Source organism: Hyperolius riggenbachi, chromosome 7 (assembly GCF_040937935.1).
Source record: "Hyperolius riggenbachi isolate aHypRig1 chromosome 7, aHypRig1.pri, whole genome shotgun sequence".
Taxonomy (NCBI): Eukaryota; Metazoa; Chordata; class Amphibia; order Anura; family Hyperoliidae; genus Hyperolius; species Hyperolius riggenbachi.
The window spans coordinates 16537782-16558546 of record NC_090652.1 but is presented as its reverse complement, the minus strand read 5'-3'; the positions used below and the strand labels follow the sequence as shown (position 1 = coordinate 16558546).

At 46.6% G+C, this 20765-nt stretch overlaps 1 protein-coding gene across 1 annotated transcript in view; it reads right to left on the bottom strand.

Annotated features, from left to right (window-relative positions):
- Window positions 1–5334: 5334 nt before the first annotated feature.
- LOC137525346 (zinc finger protein 208-like) overlaps window positions 5335–20765 on the bottom strand; it is a 129633-nt gene continuing 114202 nt past the window's right edge. The window contains exon 10 of the mRNA XM_068246401.1: window positions 5335–6971. Within this exon, the coding sequence (XP_068102502.1) occupies window positions 5851–6971 (1121 nt within the window). The 3' untranslated portion in view covers window positions 5335–5850. The remainder of the gene's footprint in view (window positions 6972–20765) is intronic.

Sequence of the window (20765 nt, the reverse complement as noted above, 5' to 3'; positions counted from 1 at the left end):
GCTGGCAGGCTGATTGCTGCGGCCCCCTGTAAACGGTGATGGGAGCTCGCGCTAGTGTGAGCTCCCTGCAAATCTCACCTCTCGTGAGATGACGCCATATGGCGACGCTGAAGAACAACTTATCCTCTCTACTGCCCCCGATCCACGTTAGGCAGTCGGCAATGGGTTAAAATCAAAAAACTATACGGTCTTTGTGGAAAAATGTTTAGGGAATTCTAGCAGATATGGAGGCTTTGCTATTAACCACTTAAGTCACCAGCGCAAATGTACAGGGTGGGCCATTTATATGGGGATGGTTGGTGATATTAACTTCCTGTTTGTGGCACATTAGTATATGTGAGGGGGGAAACTTTTCAAGATGGGTGGTGACCATGGTGGCCATTTTGAATCCAACTTTTGTTTTTTCAATAGGAGAGGGTCATGTGAGACATCAATCTTTTTGGGAATTTCACAAGAAAAACAATGGTGTGTTTGGATTTAACGTAACTTTATTCTTTAATGAGTTATTAACAAGTTTCTGACCACTTGTAAAATGTGTTCAATGTGCTGCCCATTGTGTTGGATTGTGAATGCAACCCTCTTCTCCCACTCCTCACACACTGATAGCAACACTGCAGGAGAAATGCTAGCACAGGCTTCCAGTATCCGTACCCTCTTCTCCCACTCCTCACACACTGATAGTAACACTGCAGGAGAAATGCTAGCACAGGCTTCCAGTATCCGTACCCTCTTCTCCCACTCTTCACACACTGATAGCAACACCGCAGGAGAAATGCTAGCACAGGCTTCCAGTATCCGTACCCTCTACTCCCACTCCTCACACACTGATAGTAACACTGCAGGAGAAATACTAGCACAGGCTTCTAGTATCAGTACCCTCTTCTCCAACTTTTCACACACTGATAGCAACACCGCAGGAGAAATGCTAGCACAGGCTTCCAGTATCCATACCCTCTTCTCCCACTCCTCACACACTGATAGCAACACCGCAGGAGAAATACTAGCACAGGCTTCCAGTATCCGTACCCTCTACCCACACTCCTCACACACTGATAGTAACACCGCAGGATAAATGCCAGCACAGGCTTCCAGTATCTGTACCCTCTTCTCCCACTCCTCACACACTGATAGTAACACCGCAGGAGAAATGCTAGCACAGGCTTCCAGTATCCGTACCCTCTTCTCCCACTCCTCACACACTGATAGTAACACCGCAGGAGAAATGCTAGCACAGGCTTCCAGTATCCGTACCCTCTTCTCCCACTCCTCACACACTGATAGTAACACCGCAGGAGAAATGCTAGCACAGGCTTCCAGTATCCGTACCCTCTTCTCCCACTCCTCACACACTGATAGCAACACCGCAGGAGAAATGCCAGCACAGGCTTCCAGTATCCGTAGTTTCAGGTGCTGCACATCTCGTCTCTTCACAGCATAGACAATTGCCTTCAGATGACCCCAAAGATAAGAGTCTAAGGGGGTCAGATCTGGAGACCTTGAGGGCCATTCAACTGGCCCACGGCGACCAATCCACTTTCCAGGAAACTGTTCATCTACAGTGTTCTCCCCAGGCTCTTTTAGCTGGGTGCTCCACCTGGCTAGTTTTGGTGAGCACCTGGCTGTCATTGGCTCATCTTCTCCTTTGCTGTAAGCAGAGAAGCGCCTGCCCTGCATTCTGTCATCTCACTCCACTCGGCTACTTTTTCATGCCACCCGGCTGGAAAAAGATTCTGGGGAGAACACTAATCTAGTAATGCTCAGACCTGACACCCATAATGTGGTGGTGCACCATCTTGCTGGAAAAACTCAGGGAATGTGCCAGCTTCAGTGCATAAAGAGGGAAACACATCATCATGTAGCAATTTCACATATCCAGTGGCCTTTAGGTTTCCATTGATAAAGAATGGCCCCACTATCTTTGTACCCCATATACCACATTATACCATCATTGTTTTTGTTCCAACAGTCTTGGAGGGATCTATCCAATGTGTACTAGTGTCAGACCAATTGCGGTGGTTTTGTTTATTAACTTCACCATTCACATAAAAGTTTGCCTCATCACTGAACAAAATCTTCTGTGTAAACTGAGGGTCCTTTTCCAATTTTTGTTTTGCAATCTAAAGTGTGTCTGCCCGCCTCTGGGATGAATGAGTTATAATGGGGAGTCCAGTCTGGGCTAGAGGTCCATCACTCCTCCTCAATAGCCCAAAGCAAGAAACGTGCCCAATTAGGACTCGACCCTCCACAGATTTATATCCAATGTATTGCATGTCAGTAGCAGTAGTACAAAAGCATGACAAACAGCATGACGTTTCGGGCGGAGGCCCTTTCTCAAATGCTGAAGCTCCCTTCATTTCATTCCAACATATAAAGACAATTAGACAACACGCCCCCATCAATTACAAGGGGGCGGGCACAAATCTTGAAGTTACTTAACCCTTACTAGGGAAAAGAGCAGCAACAGGTGTTCACAAAAAGCATCTAGGGCTGAAATCCTTGTTTAACCTGCCTGGTGACTGAGTTCCCAGCCTGTCCATCCAATAAGCCTCACGTCTCAGAAGGGTAATGCCTGTGATCCCTCCTTTCCTGAAACTGCACCACCTCTAATAACTAATCTGTGTCACTCTGTATCTCAGTTCTATGAAGTGACGTGCCAAAGGGGACTCCCTTTTGGTCTGGGTTTCTCCTTTTACTTTTGGTGGATTTTGTATGTTACTTTTATGCTCATTGATCCTCGTCTATATATCCCGAGTGGTCTGGCCAACATACGCCAGACCACACGGGCATTTGATGAGATACACCACCCCTTTGGTATCACATGTGGCAAAGTGTTTAAGCGGGATGGGAACCCCTGAACTAGGATGACGTACTTCAGGACCTTTAATTATGCTGTTACAATGTTGGCAGTTTAAACATGGGTATGTCTCAACTTTTCCGGGGCCTAGAAACATCTGTGTCTTACCTCTTGTATGGCCTACATCAGCCCGTACAAAGTGATCCCTCAAAGACTTACCCCGTCTAATTGTTGTCTAATTGTCTTTATATGTTGGAATGAAATGAAGGGAGCTTCAGCATTTGAGAAAGGGCCTCCGCCTGAAACGTCATGCTGTTTGTCATGCTTTTGCCGAAGGGATGTTTGATTAATGCCACTCTCCAGTGACATGCAGCGAGTGCTACGCTGTGGGCTCTTGCTGAATGAAGCTAGGACAGCCACTGATGTTTCTTCACTAGTGACAGATTTCATGTGTCCACGTTTCAAACATCCAACACTGAACCAGTTTCACGAAACTTAGCAAGCAGTTTGCTATCTGTAGCATGGGAGATGGGTGGTCTCCTAGGGTGTCTTACATTGAAATCTGCTGCAATGACCCGGTTACTGCGTTCACCAGACATCAACACAATTTCTGTCGGCTCCTCACGTGTTAACCTCGGCGACAGGTCAATGGCTGCAAACTTGTAAATAACTCATGAAAGAATAAAGTTACGTTAAAACCAAGCACACCGTTGTTTTTCTTGTGAAATCCCAAATAAGTTTGATGTGTCACATGACCCTCTTCCTATTGAAAAAATCAAAAGTTGGATTCAAAATGGCCGCCATGGTCACCACCCATCTTAAAAAGTTTCCCCCCTCACATATACTAATGTGCCACAAACAGGAAGTTAATATCACCAACCATTCCCATTTTATTATGGTGTATCCATATAAATGGCCCACCCTGTATTTTTGAGCCACTCTCTGGGTTTTGCCACACTTTTTTTTAAAGAATTTGTGGCTGCAGAGATGCCATGAAAGTTGAAAAAGTTCGCCTGCCCATTAAAGGCTATGGGGCTCGGTCAGTTTTTCAAGGAAAAATATGATCCTCGGCCATCACTACCAGGGAGTTTTTACGAGGCATCTCTGAAGATCTCCTCCTCAGACTGAGCGTTTCACCCGCTCTACTCCCTGGAAAGCAAATGTGTTCATATTCTGCATGGCAATTCCTGAGACGCTTAGCAACCACTGAAGTATTGTCTGTGGCCCACTGCGGGCCCCTAAAATGCTCAGAAATTCTGAGCCGTAGGGGGCACCCCGTGCACCCCACATGCTGCATACGGCAGGATATACAAGATATGACTCATGATACTTCCTCATTAGCATAGAATAAAGCACCAAGTTTATTTAAATAAGCCTGAAGGGAAAAAGTACCCCAATGAGTACATACCTCAGTATCCCCGTACCTCTCCCCCCCACCAATCCAGTGCTGGGACCCCCAAACCTTCCCAACAAGCACCTGTGGAAGGGTGTGTCTATCTGTGCTCCTGTCCATGAACAAGTGTGTTAGCACTGAGCAGATGCAGGATGCCTTTTGCCTTTGCAGTTCCACAGAGCTGTACAAATTCGACTTTTTATCCGCCTAGCCGAGTCATTCTGTGCTACAAAGCAAGCACAAGGCATCCTGTGCAGTGTGCCCGCCTGCATGGATGGGAGCTCAGCTGTGACCTTCCAGAGGTTACAAGCAAAAGGCATCCCGCACAGTGTGCCCGCCTGCATGGATGGGAGCCTGGCTGTGACCTTCCAGAGGGTGCAAGCAGAAGGTATCCCGCGCAGTGTGCCTGCCTCCCTACATGGATGGGAGCCTAGCTGTGACCTTCCAGAGGGTGAAAGCACAAGGCATCCTGCGCAGTGTGCCCGCCTGCATAGACGGGAGCCCGGCTGTGACATTCCAGAGGGTGCAAGCACAAGGAACTCCGCGCAGCGTGCCCGCCTGCAAGGATGATAGCCTGGCTGTAACCTTCCAGAGGGTGCAAGCACAAGGCTTCCCACGCAGTGTGCCTGCCTGCATGGATGGGAGCCCAGCTGTGACCTTCCAGAGGTTGCAAGCAAAAGGCATCGTGCCCAGTGTGCCTACCTGCATGGATGGGAGCCCAGCTGTGACCTTCCAGAGGGTGCAAGCACAAGGCATCCCGTGCAGTGTGCCTACCTGCATGGATGGGATCCTGGCTGTGACCTTCAAGAGGGTGCAAGCACAAGGCATCCCGCGCAGTGTGCCTACCTGCATGGATGGGAGCCCGGCTGTGACCTTCCGGAGGGTGCAAGCACAAGGCATCCCGCGCAGTGTGCCTGCCTGCATGGATGGGAGCCCAGCTGTGACCTTCCAGAGGGTGCAAGCACAAGGCATCGCGCCCAGTGTGCCCGCCTGCATGGATGGGAGCCCAGCTGTGACCTTCCAGAGGGTGCAAGCACAAGGCATCCTGTGCAGTGTGCCTCCCTGCATGGATGGGAGCCCGGCTGTGACCTTCCGGAGGGTGCAAGCACAAGGCATCCCGCGCAGTTTGCCTGCCTGCATGGATGGGAGCCCGGCTGTGACCTTCCAGAGGGTGCAAGCACAAGGCATCCCGCGCAGTTTGCCTGCCTGCATGGACGGGAGCCCGGCTGTGACCTTCCAGAGGGTGCAGCGCTGGCTCGATTGTCGGGAAAAGGATGTGGGGAGATTGTGGAGGATCCAGAGGGGTATGGATCTGACTTTGACTTTACTTTTAATTACAGATTTACTTGAACACTTGCAATGTAATAAATAGAAGATGAACACAACCAATTACTAATTAGGCTTAGTACTATATGTAGCCATGTTTATCCAATCATCCCACCTCAGCTCAGGGACTTGCTTTACAAATCAATGCACTGAGTAGCATGAAAGAGCCCCGGGACTCTGTATAATATGCTGCCAGGTGCATCTAGCAAGAAATAAAAGAAACATTCGGAAAATAACACTGACAACCAATACATTTCCCACACTCAGTGCAGTAATAGAGCTTCTCACCAGTGATGAGAGAGGGATAAGCGGAACTGAACAAGCCTGTTATTGGCTCTTACTTATCTGTGTGAGATTTCTCATGTCTGAGAAGAGTTGATTTCCGTCCAAAACATTTCCCACACTCAGCACATGAATAGGGCTTCTCTCCAGTGTGAGATCTCTCATGACTGAGAAGCAGTGATTTATAGGCAAAACATTTCCCACACTCAGCACATGAATAGGGCTGCTCTCCAGTGTGAGATCTCTCATGACTGAGGAGCTGTGATTTATAGGCAAAACATTTCCCACACTCAGCACATGAATAGGGCTTCTCACCAGTGTGAGATCTCTCATGTATGAGAAGAGCTGATTTCCGTACAAAACATTTCCCACACTCAACACATGAATAGGGCTTTTCTCCAGTGTGAGTTCTTTCATGTCTGACAACATGTGATTTCCGTACAAAACATTTCCCACACTCGGCACATGAATAGGGCTTCACACCAGTGTGCAATCTTTTATGACAGACAAGGTCTGATTTCTGAAAAAAACATTTCCCACACTCAACACATGAATAGGGCTTTTCTCCAGTGTGAGTTCTCTCATGCATGACAAAATGTGATTTCCGTACAAAACATTTCCCACACTCAGCACATGAATAGGGCTTCTCACCAGTGTGAGTTCTCTCATGCATGACAAGATGTGATTTCCGTACAAAACATTTCCCACACTCAGCACATGAATAGGGCTTCACACCAGTGTGAGATCTTTCATGTCTGACAAGGTGTGATTTCCGTACAAAACATTTCCCACACTCAGCACATGAAAAGGGCTTCTCACCAGTTTGAGATCTTTCATGTCTGACAAGGTGTGATTTCCGCACAAAACATTTCCCACACTCAGCACATGAATATGGCTTCTCACCAGTGTGACTTCTCTTGTGTATGCCAAGACTTGATTTTTTTACAAACCATTTCCCACGTGTGGAACAGGAATGAGACGCTCCAGCAGACTGAGAGCTGTGCTGGGTATGAGGTCCCTCAGGGTCAGATAGGTGGTGAGAGGGGTTGGAGGGAATATTTGGGGTAACCAGGATATCTGCAGGAGACTTTTGTCCAGTGACATCATCATCCGTTGTACAGTCTGTGGATACAGAGAGACGAGTCTCTGAGAGGTTCCTGATGCCGGGACTCTGCGCTGCAAATAGAGAAACATCATCACTTCCTGTTAGATAATTCTGAGGGGAGGAACAATTATCATTAGGGATGGTCAGTAAGCTGCTGATAATTCCAAGTTGAGGCAAAGTTTGTGCAGACTGGAAATGGACCAGATGCAGCAGCTGCATAACTTTGCATAAAATTAGCATACAGTTTGCACCATCTCAGAGTTATTGGCATGCCAATGACCGTCACAAGTTATCAGCCTGACTGAGAACTGCAGAAGGTGCAGCTCATTACAGCCGGCCAATCACATGACTACAACTTTGGCTTGCATGAAAATGTTATGTAGCTGGGAGTTCAGCCAATCAAATGCATTTCCTGACCAATCTGATTATCTGCATACAATCTGCATCACATTTGCATACACAGAGTTATTTGCATGTCACTGACCCCTCCCACACCTAAAGCATTGGCCATACATTGAGCAGCAGTGAATGTAGAGCTTGATGAGACAGTGGAAGCAATGTGTTACTCCTGTGACAACAGACCTATATGTACTTATAGCAAGAGATCTGTGTTATGTTTGTAGAGCAATGTGGTGTCACTTCCACATTCTTATTACCGCTGTGTCCTCGTGTCACTCATATGCCCCGTGTAATGTACATGTTTCTCTCTCTTATTCCCAATTAAGCAAATAAGGAAACTGTGACTGGGGATGGTCTGACATTTCCATCAGAACGCCGATTTCCAAAACGTAAATGCAACAATAGGCATAATTCACAAAGGATTTTCACCTGTTTTCCTCTGTTTCCACCTCGTCTATGTTACATTTTTAGGCTTCCAAAGAGCAAAAATATAATATAATTAAGGTAAGAAAAGTAATATTGAAATGAAGTTATTCAGAAACAACTTACTTTGAGTGATTATTTTGCTTGTAAATGTGCTGAAAGGTTATTTCTATAAATGAGGTGATAAGTCATGTATGAGAAGTTTTGTGAATAGAGCCCAATGTCAGAATGCCGCATTACAGCAACTCGGAAATGTCAGCCAATCACTGAGCTCAGAAGCATCGGACCAATCAGAGAATGCAGAATATTTCTGTGGAAATGGGAATACTGCGGGATGTCTCCGCACTCTCTGATTGGTCCAATACTACCGAGTATTTCCCAGTCCTGTGATTGGACTTACATTTCCCAAAATGACTGTGGAAAATGGAACACCACGGTCATCTCAGGCCAATCAGTGTACTGCGGATTACATGCAGAAATGTGCAAGTTATGCGTACATCCACAATTATAGCTTACATTAAATATAGCAGCATTAACCGGCCACTCAGATTCTCTACCAATCCGAAGCAATTATAGGCCCTAGCAACCAGATCCTAGCTACCTATCACAGGCTATCCCTCCCCTCTTGTATATAAGAGAGGTGAGACTGTCGGCCATTTTGTGGGTTCAGTGAGGAGGATATTGAGGGAGACAGTGTGCTGCATTGTGCTGCAGAGAATCAGTTGTGTGTGGATTGAGTTGTGTGACAGAATCTGGTGAGTTGAGAGATAGTGAGTGAGGAGTGAGTAGACAGACAGATCGTAGTGAGAGACACTAGCGAGAGAGGAGGAGTTTGCTGAAGTTAGTGTGATAGAGTAGTAAGTCAGATGTGAGTGTAGTCTAGTGACAGTGAGAGAGGGTGTGCTGTAGTGCGACAGAGAGAGTAGAGACAGATTGTTGTGTAGTGCAGGGCCGGATTTGTACTGTCACCAGCCGCCCCCTGACCAACAGCATCTCCTCCAACACCCCTTCCCCTTCAGTATAGGTAGGCAGAAAATTGCCCCCCCCCCCCCTTCAGTATATGTAGCCAAATGCACTCCCTGCCCCAATGCAATAAATGTAGCCAGACGCCCTTGCAGCATAGGTAGCCAGATGCCACCCCTCTCCCCGCATCGCTGTATAGGTAGCCGGATGCTCCTCCCCACTTGCAGTATCGATAACCAGATGCTTCCGCCCTCCTTGTAGTATAGATGGTCAGATGTTGCCCCCCCCCCCCTTCCCTGGTGAGCACAGCTGAGTGCTCACCAAAATTAGTCACTTGGAGCACCCAGCTAAGGGGCCTAGGGAGAACACTTCCCCCTCAGATCTCCTTGTAGAACAGGCCAGATGTTTCCCCCTCCCCTTGTAGTATACAGTGGATGGCCAGATGTTTCCCCCTCCCCCTTGTAGTATACAGTGGATGGCCAGATGTTTCCTCCCTTCCTGTAGTCAGAGCCGGTTCAAGACTTTTTGCTGCCTGAGGTAAACTTGTGCGGATGCACCTTCCCCTGATTTGGAATGATCGCACAGCACTCAAAAATGTTCACCCTCAGTATAGGTAGGTAGGTAGCCAGGAATAGGTGCCCCCTACGTAGGGCAGCCAGGTATAGTTGCCCCCATATATGTAGCCAGTATAGTTTCCCCAGTACAAGTAGCCAGTATCGATGCCCCTAGTATAGGTAGCTGATATTGTTGCCCCCTGTATAGGTAGCCAGTATAGTTTCCCCAGTATAGGTAGCTGGTATTGTTGCCCCCTGTATAGGTAGCCAGTATAGTTTCCCCAGTATAGGTAGATAGTATATTTCAGTCTTCTCCCCAGAGCCTTTTACCCGGGAGGGCCGCCCAGCTGATCTCCCTGAGAGCCCGGGTAAAATTATCCACGTTCTGTGTGGCTCATTAGTGAGCAGCGGCGTCTGTGTCATTACAGCCAGCAGCTGTCAGTCAGGGACGCTATCTCCGCCCTCCTCCTCAGCTCCCAGCAGGTGTGTAGATGGGCGGGGAATGCAGGTGACGTCACACGCAGCTCAGAAGATCGGAGAGGAAGCGTGGCTCAGTTCTTTGTGGAATATCCAGCCAGACACTCTCCTCCTCCTCTCGTTGTATTCGTACCGCTGCCAGCTGCTGCATGTTTGTGTGAATGTGAGTCTCGCTGGCTTCTGCTAATGGAGGAGGGGGGCATCAAACTCAACACCCACCAGCTAGAACTTTACGAAGCTTGACCCTTTGACCCCCATGATTATCCAGTCCTGCCACTGCTTTCCCTGGCCCTGATTGATGAGTGAGTGTCACTGGTGTGAGGGAGCTGCAGCTTGAGGGAGAGGAGAGTGAGCCAGTGTACAGATGGTCACAGTCTCACCCAGGGCAATGGCAGACAGAGGCACAGAGTGATTAGTGAGACTCCCTGCCCCCTTGACAACCACATAGCTCACAATATCCAGTGTGACTGTGTTATGATCGCTTCTGCAGCGTTTACTGCTGACTGCAGTGGTATTGCAAACCAAGCAGTTCTAATGTCATTACATGCATTTGCTTGCATAGTTTGGTTTGCACTTAAACTAGTTGCTGATTCCATCTGCAGTCGCTCTGAAGTTATTGACAGTTTAATATGCTTTTGTGTAAACAAACATTGTCTGCTGCAATGGAGGGGCAATCCCTTTCCTGCAGGCTGCATATCATTGTCTGCCTTTTCCTGCTATCAGCCTGTGATTAATTACCATTCACTTGTGTGGGAATCTGCAGGTCTGCTCCCATTGGATGACCTCAGTATAAAGAACTGCTTCCTGCAATGCCTCATGGGCTACCATAGTCTCAGATTCTGTCTGTTACTCTGCTCGTGCCCCACCTCGTTCCTAGTCCGTGTGGACTGCGCTGACTCCTGCGAAGGGGTCAGCGAGTCCTCCTAGTTCTGCTCTTGTTTCTAGAAGTTGTTACTTTGCTTGTCTTGTGTCATATATTGGTTCATCGCCAATATATACGCATACTTGCACGTTTATTATTTTCCTTGTATTCGTGTTACGTTGATACATCAGTGTCGCTGATATATACGTACACGAACTGTTTATATCCTGTGTTCCGTTAGTCAGCGTTCCAGCACGCTGAGCTAGTTATCCTGTTCCTGGTCCTGTTTGTGGATTGCGTTCATCTCTGCGAAGAGATAGCGAATCCTTCTGAGTCCTGTTCCCTGTATTACTCCAGTCTTAGTCAGAGTTCCTGCTTATGTCATATATCGGTTCATTGCCGATATATACATATGTTAGTCAGACGTTACAAATAGTTTCATTGATAGCTGTAATTGTAATACGCTAGGAAATCATACTTATTGTATATTTATCTGTGTTACGTTTATCTATCTTGATCCTGCTATTTCCTGACTATCCTGTCCTGTCTTTGTGAGGCACGCCATCGCTGCTAACGCTTTGGCTACCTCATTCCAGTCTGTCTTGTTGTGGACGCTTGCTGTCACTAAGTAGTGGCTAGCTAGCAAGCGTTCATTCTGTCTACCTGTCCTGATCTCCTCAGTTCTGGTTTATGCGCTCAGCGCTACTTTGCGCTGAGACGTTATTACGAAAGTGTTGTTTGTGGCTGTTCGGATCTGCACCGGCTCTGTGCGCCACAATCTCCTATTGGAGTCAGTCCTCTCCTCCACTAAACTGGGGATATCCTGATTCCTTGTGCTAGTGTGTGTACCTCCTTCACGTCAGCTTATGTGTTGCATGCTGACTGTGGAGAATACACCTCCAAGCTTAACAGACTGACAGTGTCACATTACAACCAGCAGCCAGGTGCAATCTGCAGATTTGAAAATGAAACTACCAAGATTTCCCCCCCATGTTTCCTATGTACATGGGTGGTGTAAGGGGGGATATCTAGGGCCATAGCATGATATTGAGAAGCTGCCTGCTTATCAATATCATGCTATGGCCCGGAAATCCTCTTTTCCACACTAGGACCACCCATGTATATAGGAAAAACCGGTAGTTTAATTGTCAAATCAGCAGAAGGGTAGTCAGAACTTTAAAGGACACAAACCATTAAAAGAAATTGGCCAGCTACTTACCCGGGGCTTCTTCCAGCCCCTAAAGTTGTTCTTGTCCCTTGCAGTCATTCCATGCTGCTTTGTTCCTCTGCTGTACCCCTCTGAACGCTGCATGCGCGGCCACTTGCCACTCTCCTCCTCCATCACATTCCCGTGACCAGTAGCATTCTGCACTTGCATGGTAACTAAAAATTGCTACTGCACATAGGCAGTGCATTCCCGGCCACAGGAGCACAATCGAGGAGGTGCGCAGCTAAGGAGCAGAGCTGTGTGGAATGGCGGTGAAGGAGCAGGAGGACTTTAGGGGGCTAGAGGCCCCAGGTAAGTAACTGGCCATTTTTTCTTCAGTTCAGTATCCCTTTAAAATATACCAGTAGATGGAGCCTAGCCTGTCACTTGGGGTGGAGGGTGAGATACCCCACCTGGTAGCGCCCAGCGTGTCCATACCCACCTGGCTACTTTTTCATACCGCCCGGCTGAAAATCTTCTGGGGAGAACACTGTATTTGCCCCCAGTAAAGTTAAATAGTATATTTGCCCCCAGTATAGGTAGTATAGTTGCCCCAGTATAGGTAGTTAGTATACTTGCCCCATATAGGTAGCTAGTATAGTTGCCCCTAGTATAGGTAGTATAGTTGCCCCAGTATAGGTAGCTAGTATAGTTGCCCCATATAGATAGCTAGTATAGTTGCCCCATATAGATAGCTAGTATAGTTGCCCCCGTATAGGTAGTTAGCATAGTCGCCCCCAGTATAGGTAGCTAGTATAGTCGCCCCCAGTATAAGTAGTTAGTATAGTCGCCCCCAGTATAGGTAGCTAGTATAGTTGCCCCCAGTATAGGTAGCTAGTATAGTTGCCCTCAGTATAAGTAGTTAGCATAGTTGCCCCAGTATAGGTAGCTAGTATAGTTGCCCGAGTATAGGTAGCTAGTATAGTTGCCCCTAGTATAGATAGTATAGTTGCCCCAGTATAGGTAGTTATTATAGTTGCCCCCCAGTATAGGTAGTTATTATAGTTGCCCCCAGTATAGGTAGTTAGTATAGTTGCCCCTTTGTATAGGTAGTTAATATAGTTGCCCCCAGTATAGGTAGTGTAGTTGCCCCAGTATAGGTAGCTAGTATAGTTGCCCCCAGTATAGGTAGCTAGTATAGTTGCCCCCAGTATAGGTAGTTGGTATAATTGCCCCCAGTATTGGTACTTAGTATAGTTGCCCCAGTATAGCTAGTTAGTATAGTCGTTCCCCAGTATAGGTAGTTATTATAGTTGCCCCCCAGTATAGGTAGTTATTATAGTTGCCCCCAGTATAAGTAGTTAGTATAGTTGGCCACAGTATAAGTAGTTAGTATAGTTGGCCCCAGTATAAGTAGTTAGTATAGTTGCCCCAGTATAGGTAGCTAGTATAGATAGTATAGTTGCCCCAGTATAGGTAGCTAGTATAGTTGCCCCCAGTATAGGTAGCTGGTATAGTTGCCCCCAGTATTGGTACTTAGTATAGTTGCCCCCAGTATTGGTACTTAGTATAGTTGCCCCCAGTATTGGTACTTAGTATAGTTGCCCCCGTATAGGTAGTTAGTATAGTTGCCCCCAGTATAAGTAGTTAGTATAGTTGCCCCAGTATAGGTAGCTAGTATATGCCCGAGTATAGGTAGCTAGTATAGATAGTATAGTTGCCCAAGTATAGGTAGCTAGTATAGTTGCCCCCAGTATAGGTAGCTAGTATAGTTGCCCCCAGTATAGGTAATTGGTATAATTGCCCCCAGTATTGGTACTTAGTATAGTTGCCCCCAGTATAGGTAGTTAATATAGTTGCCCCCAGTATAGGTAGTGTAGTTGCCCCAGTATAGGTAGTTAGTATAGTTGTCCCAGTATAGGTAGCTAGTATAGATAATATATTTGCCCAAGTATAGGTAGCTAGTATAGTTGCCCCCAGTATAGGTAGCTAGTATAGTTGCCCCCAGTATAGGTAGTTGGTATAATTGCCCCCAGTATTGGTACTTAGTATAGTTGCCCCCAGTATAGGTAGTGTAGTTGCCCCAGTATAGGTAGTTAATATAGTTGCCCCAGTATAGGTAGCTAGAATAGTTGCCCCCAGTATAGGTAGCTAGTATAGTTGCCCCCAGTATAGGTAGTTGGTATAATTGCCCCCAGTACAGGTAGCTAGTATAGATAGTATATTTGCCCAAGTATAGGTAGCTAGTATAGTTGCCCCCAGTATAGGTAGCTAGTATAGTTGCCCCCAGTATAGGTAGTTGGTATAATTGCCCCCAGTATTGGTACTTAGTATAGTTGCCCCCAGTATAGGTAGTTAATATAGTTGCCCCCAGTATAGGTAGTGTAGTTGCCCCAGTATAGGTAGTTATTATAGTTGCTCCCAGTATAGGTAGTTAGTATAGTTGCCCCCAGTATAGGTAGTTAGTATAGTTGGCCCCAGTATAGGTAGTTAGTATAGTTGGCCCCAGTATAAGTAGTTAGTATAGTTGGCCCCAGTATAAGTAGTTAGTATAGTTGGCCCCAGTATAAGTAGTTAATATAGTTGACCCCAGTATAAGTAGTTAATATAGTTGGCCCCAGTATAAGTAGTTAGTATAGTTGCCCCAGTATAGGTAGCTAGTGTAGATAGTATAGTTGCCCAAGTATAGGTAGCTAGTATAGTTGCCCCCAGTATAGGTAGCTAGTATAGTTGCCCCTAGTATAGGTAGTTGGTATAATTGCCCCCAGTACAGGTAGCTAGTATAGATAGTATATTTGCCCAAGTATAGGTAGCTAGTATAGTTGCCCCCAGTATAGGTAGCTAGTATAGTTGCCCCCAGTAAAGGTAGTTGGTATAATTGCCCCCAGTATTGGTACTTAGTATAGTTGCCCCCAGTATAGGTAGTTAATATAGTTGCCCCCAGTATAGGTAGTGTAGTTGCCCCAGTATAGGTAGTTAGTATAGTTGCCCCAGTATAGGTAGCTAGTATATGCCCGAGTATAGGTAGCTAGTGTAGATAGTATAGTTGCCCAAGTATAGGTAGCTAGTATAGTTGCCCCCAGTATAGGTAGTTGGTATAATTGCCCCCAGTATTGGTACTTGGTATAGTTGCCCCCAGTATAGGTAGTTAATATAGTTGCCCCCAGTATAGGTAGTGTAGTTGCCCCAGTATAGGTAGTTAGTATAGTTGCCCCAGTATAGGTAGCTAGTATAGATAGTATAGTTGCCCCCAGTATAGGTAGCTAGTATAGTTGCCCCCAGTATTGGTACTTAGTATAGTTGCCCCCAGTATAGGTAGTTAGTATAGTTGCCCCAGTATAGGTAGCTAGTATAGATAGTATAGTTGCCCAAGTATAGGTAGCTAGTATAGTTGCCCCCAGTATAGGTAGCTAGTATAGTTGCCCCCAGTATAGGTAGTTGGTATAATTGCCCCCAGTATTGGTATTTAGTATAGTTGCCCCCAGTATAGGTAGTTAATATAGTTGCCCCCAGTATAGGTAGTGTAGTTGTCCCAGTATAGGTAGTTAGTATAGTTGCCCCAGTATAGGTAGCTAGTATAGATAGTATAGTTGCCCCCAGTATAGGTAGCTAGTATAGTTGCCCCCAGTATAGGTAGTTAGTATAGTTGCCCCCAGTATAGGTAGTTAGTATAGTTGCCCCCAGTATAAGTAGTTAGTATAGTTGGCCCCAGTATAAGTAGTTAGTATAGTTGCCCCAGTATAGGTAGCTAGTATATGCCCGAGTATAGGTAGCTAGTATAGATAGTATAGTTGCCCAAGTATAGGTAGCTAGTATAGTTGCCCCCAGTATAGGTAGCTAGTATAGTTGCCCCCAGTATAGGTAGCTAGTATAGTTGCCCCCAGTATAGGTAGTTGGTATAATTGCCCCCAATATTGGTACTTAGTATAGTTGCCCCCAGTATAGGTAGTTAATATAGTTGCCCCCAGTATAGGTAGTTAATATAGTTGCCCCTAGTATAGGTAGTGTAGTTGCCCCAGTATAGGTAGTTAGTATAGTTGCCCCAGTATAGGTAGCTAGTATAGATAGTATAGTTGCCCAAATATAGGTAGCTAGTATAGTTGCCCCCAGTATAGGTAGCTAGTATAGTTGCCCCCAGTATAGGTAGTTGGTATAATTGCCCCCAGTATTGGTACTTAGTATAGTTGCCCCCAGTATAGGTAGTTAATATAGTTGCCCCTAGTATAGGTAGTGTAGTTGCCCCAGTATAGGTAGTTAGTATAGTTGCCCCAGTATAGGTAGCTAGTATAGTTGCCCCCAGTATAGGTAGCTAGTATAGTTGCCCCCGTATAGATAGTATAGTTGCCCAAGTATAGGTAGCTAGTATAGTTGCCCCCAGTATAGGTAGCTAGTATAGTTGCCCCCAGTATAGGTAGTTGGTATAATTGCCCCCAGTATTGATACTTAGTATAGTTGCCCCCAGTATAGGTAGTTAATATAGTTGCCGCCAGTATAGGTAGTGTAGTTGCCCCAGTATAGGTAGTTATTATAGTTGCTCCCAGTATAGGTAGTTATTATAGTTGCCCCCAGTATAGGTAGTTAGTATAGTTGGCCCCAGTATAGGTAGTTAGTATAGTTGGCCCCAGTATAAGTAGTTAGTATAGTTGGCCCCAGTATAAGTAGTTAGTATAGTTGGCCCCAGTATAAGTAGTTAATATAGTTGACCCCAGTATAAGTAGTTAATATAGTTGGCCCCAGTATAAGTAGTTAGTATAGTTGCCCCAGTATAGGTAGCTAGTGTAGATAGTATAGTTGCCCAAGTATAGGTAGCTAGTATAGTTGCCCCCAGTATAGGTAGCTAGTATAGTTGCCCCCAGTATAGGTAGTTGGTATAATTGCCCCCAGTACAGGTAGCTAGTATAGATAGTATATTTGCCCAAGTATAGGTAGCTAGTATAGTTGCCCCCAGTATAGGTAGCTAGTATAGTTGCCCCCAGTAAAGGTAGTTGGTATAATTGCCCCCAGTATTGGTACTTAGTATAGTTGCCCCCAGTATAGGTAGTTAATATAGTTGCCCCCAGTATAGGTAGTGTAGTTGCCCCAGTATAGGTAGTTAGTATAGTTGCCCCAGTATAGGTAGCTAGTATATGCCCGGGTATAGGTAGCTAGTGTAGATAGTATAGTTGCCCAAGTATAGGTAGCTAGTATAGTTGCCCCCAGTATAGGCAGTTGGTATAATTGCCCCCAGTATTGGTACTTGGTATAGTTGCCCCCAGTATAGGTAGTTAATATAGTTGCCCCCAGTATAGGTAGTGTAGTTGCCCCAGTATAGGTAGTTAGTATAGTTGCCCCAGTATAGGTAGCTAGTATAGATAGTATAGTTGCCCCCAGTATAGGTAGCTAGTATAGTTGCCCCCAGTATTGGTACTTAGTATAGTTGCCCCCAGTATAGGTAGTTAGTATAGTTGCCCCAGTATAGGTAGCTAGTATAGATAGTATAGTTGCCCAAGTATAGGTAGCTAGTATAGTTGCCCCCAGTATAGGTAGCTAGTATAGTTGCCCCCAGTATAGGTAGTTGGTATAATTGCCCCCAGTATTGGTATTTAGTATAGTTGCCCCCAGTATAGGTAGTTAATATAGTTGCCCCAGTATAGGTAGTGTAGTTGTCCCAGTATAGGTAGTTAGTATAGTTGCCCCAGTATAGGTAGCTAGTATAGATAGTATAGTTGCCCCCAGTATTGGTACTTAGTATAGTTGCCCCCAGTATAGGTAGTTAGTATAGTTGCCCCCAGTATAGGTAGTTAGTATAGTTGCCCCCAGTATAAGTAGTTAGTATAGTTGGCCCCAGTATAAGTAGTTAGTATAGTTGCCCCAGTATAGGTAGCTAGTATATGCCCGAGTATAGGTAGCTAGTATAGATAGTATAGTTGCCCAAGTATAGGTAGCTAGTATAGTTGCCCCCAGTATAGGTAGCTAGTATAGTTGCCCCCAGTATAGGTAGCTAGTATAGTTGCCCCCAGTATAGGTAGTTGGTATAATTGCCCCCAATATTGGTACTTAGTATAGTTGCCCCCAGTATAGGTAGTTAATATAGTTGCCCCTAGTATAGGTAGTGTAGTTGCCCCAGTATAGGTAGTTAGTATAGTTGCCCCAGTATAGGTAGCTAGTATAGATAGTATAGTTGCCCAAATATAGGTAGCTAGTATAGTTGCCCCCAGTATAGGTAGCTAGTATAGTTGCCCCCAGTATAGGTAGTTGGTATAATTGCCCCCAGTATTGGTACTTAGTATAGTTGCCCCCAGTATAGGTAGTTAATATAGTTGCCCCTAGTATAGGTAGTGTAGTTGCCCCAGTATAGGTAGTTAGTATAGTTGCCCCAGTATAGGTAGCTAGTATAGTTGCCCCCAGTATAGGTAGCTAGTATAGTTGCCCCCGTATAGATAGTATAGTTGCCCAAGTATAGGTAGCTAGTATAGTTGCCCCCAGTATAGGTAGCTAGTATAGTTGCCCCCAGTATAGGTAGTTGGTATAATTGCCCCCAGTATTGATACTTAGTATAGTTGCCCCCAGTATAGGTAGTTAATATAGTTGCCCCCAGTATAGGTAGTGTAGTTGCCCCAGTATAGGTAGTTAGTATAGTTGCCCCAGTATAGGTAGCTAGTATAGACAGTATTGTTGCCCCAGTATAGGTAGCAAGTATCTTTGCCCCCAGTATAGGTAGCTAGTATAGTTGCCCCTAGTATGGGAAGTATAGTTGCCCCAGTATAGGTAGTTGGTATAATTGCCCCCAGTATTGGTACTTAGTATAGTTGCCCCCAGTATAGGTAGTTAATATAGTTGCCCCTGGTATAGGTAGTGTAGTTGCCCCAGTATAGGTTAGCAAGGTAGGTACCCCTTCCCCTAGTCCTGCAGCGTCCCTCCTCCCTTCTGGTATACACGCTGCTATGGGAGCTGCTGTGGGTCACGCGGATCTGAGGTCAACTACAAGCAGGACAGGCGAGGGGGACCCGGTGATTTTGTCCTGCTGCAGGAGGTGGCCACCCAAAACAAGTGGCAGATGGGAAAGAAGGGGGTGGGCGCGACACCACCTGAGGAAGTGGGGTCACCTGGCATCATGGGCGGGCTGGTCATGTTTCCCCCCTCCCCTCTACCTCGTAGTATAGAAGAGCAAATGTTTCCTCCCTCTCCATTGTAGTATATATGGCCAGATGTTTCCCCTCCCCCTTTAGTATAGATGGCCAGATATCCCCCTTCCTTGTAGTATAGGTGACCAGATGCTTCCCCCTCCAGGTATTATAGGTGGTCAGATGATTTCCGCCTCCCCTTTGTAGTATAGGTTGCCAGATGCTCCCCCCCCTTAGAAGTATAGGTGGAATCTGTGTTTTCTCCATCCCCCCTCCTTGTAGTATAGATGGTCTGAAGTTCCCCCCCCCCCCTCCCTAGAAGCTTAGGTAGCCTGGTAGTCCCGACCCCATCTCAGTATAGCTCCCTCCACAGCAGCCAGTCACTCACCTCTCTGCTTGCCTCCAGCGCCGAAGTTTCCTCTTCCCCTCCTGCATCATTAGCTGCCACTGTGCATCTCTTTCTGCCAGCATCTCTCAGCGAATCACATGATAGGAAATGCCGGCTGCAGAAAGAGATGCACAGTGGCAGCTGACAACTGAGGAAAGGAAGAGGAAGCTTCAGCACTGGTGTTGAGTAGAGAGGTGCGTGACTGGAGGATGGAGAAGGAAACATCTGGCGAGTTACTATCTGCCCACGAGACCAGCCAGTTCCAGTTACCCACGGCCACCCACAGCTATTGTGAAGGATCGATACAATGAAACAGGGCAGGCAGCCACAGATCGGGTCTGGCAACCAGCCAAACACACTACACAGCCAGCCACAAGCAACAGCAGGAGAGTTCTGCAGTCACGCGCTCACCCGACCTCTCCCTGCACACCAAGCTTGCAATTGAAAATTCAACAGCAAATTGCACATTTCCAGCCCACTGCCCAACCGCCCTTCCTCCTGTGGCGCCCTAGGCCATTACCTATGTCACCTAGGCTTAAATCTAGCCCTGGTGTAGTGAGTGACTAGTGAGTGAGAAGGTTAGCTGTAGTGTGTGAGAGAGGCTTTGTTTTATGCTGGGAATACACCATACAATTTTCTGTTAGATTCTTCTGTTAGATTTTTCTGTTAGAATGCATAATTAGATTATTTTCTGTAGAGAATGATCATTATCTCTGGTGCATTGTCTTCTGGTTATCTCCTGCTGAGTGGAACAATGCCTAAAGGTAGCCATACACTGGTCGATTTGCCATCAGATTCGACCAACAGATAGATCCCTCTCTGATCGAATCTGATCAGAGAGGGATCGTATGGCTGCCTTTACTGCAAACAGATTGTAAATCGATTTCAGCCTGAAACCGTTCACAATCTGTGGTGGTGCTGCCGCCGCTCCCCCCCCCCCCCCGCATACATTACCTGCTCCGGCCGGCGCAACTCCCCCCCGGTCTCCGCTGTCTTCTTCTCCGCTCTGGTCTGGTCTCCAGGTCCGGCAGGCTTCACTTCTTCCTCTCTGGGAGAAGTTTAAACAGTAGAGCGCCCTCTACTGTTTAAACTTCCTGCCGGGAAGAAGTGAAGCCTGCCGGACCCGGAGACCAGCGCGGAGAAGAAGACAGCGGAGACCAGGGGAGTTGCGCCGGCCGGAGCAGGTAATGTGTTGCAGCTGTATTGCGTCGGTCGTCGGGCACTCGAACGCCGCTAGCGATGCGCTCCCTACCCGCGGGCGATCGATGGTAATTTCCCGCACGGAGCGATTGACGGGACCGATCTATTTCGGGACGAAATAGATCAAAATTTAGCGTTAACGATTTGACAGCAGATTCGATCCCAGTGATCGGATCTGCTGTCGATCGGCGGGGAATCGGCCTAGTGTATGGCCAGCTTTACTGCTCGGCAGATAGATGGTAAGATAAATACATTTCCAACATGTTGAACTTTCTATCTGGCAGGTAAATCTAATGCCGGGCATACACGGCTAGATTATGCGCCGGAATCGAGCCAGCAGCCGCCCGAA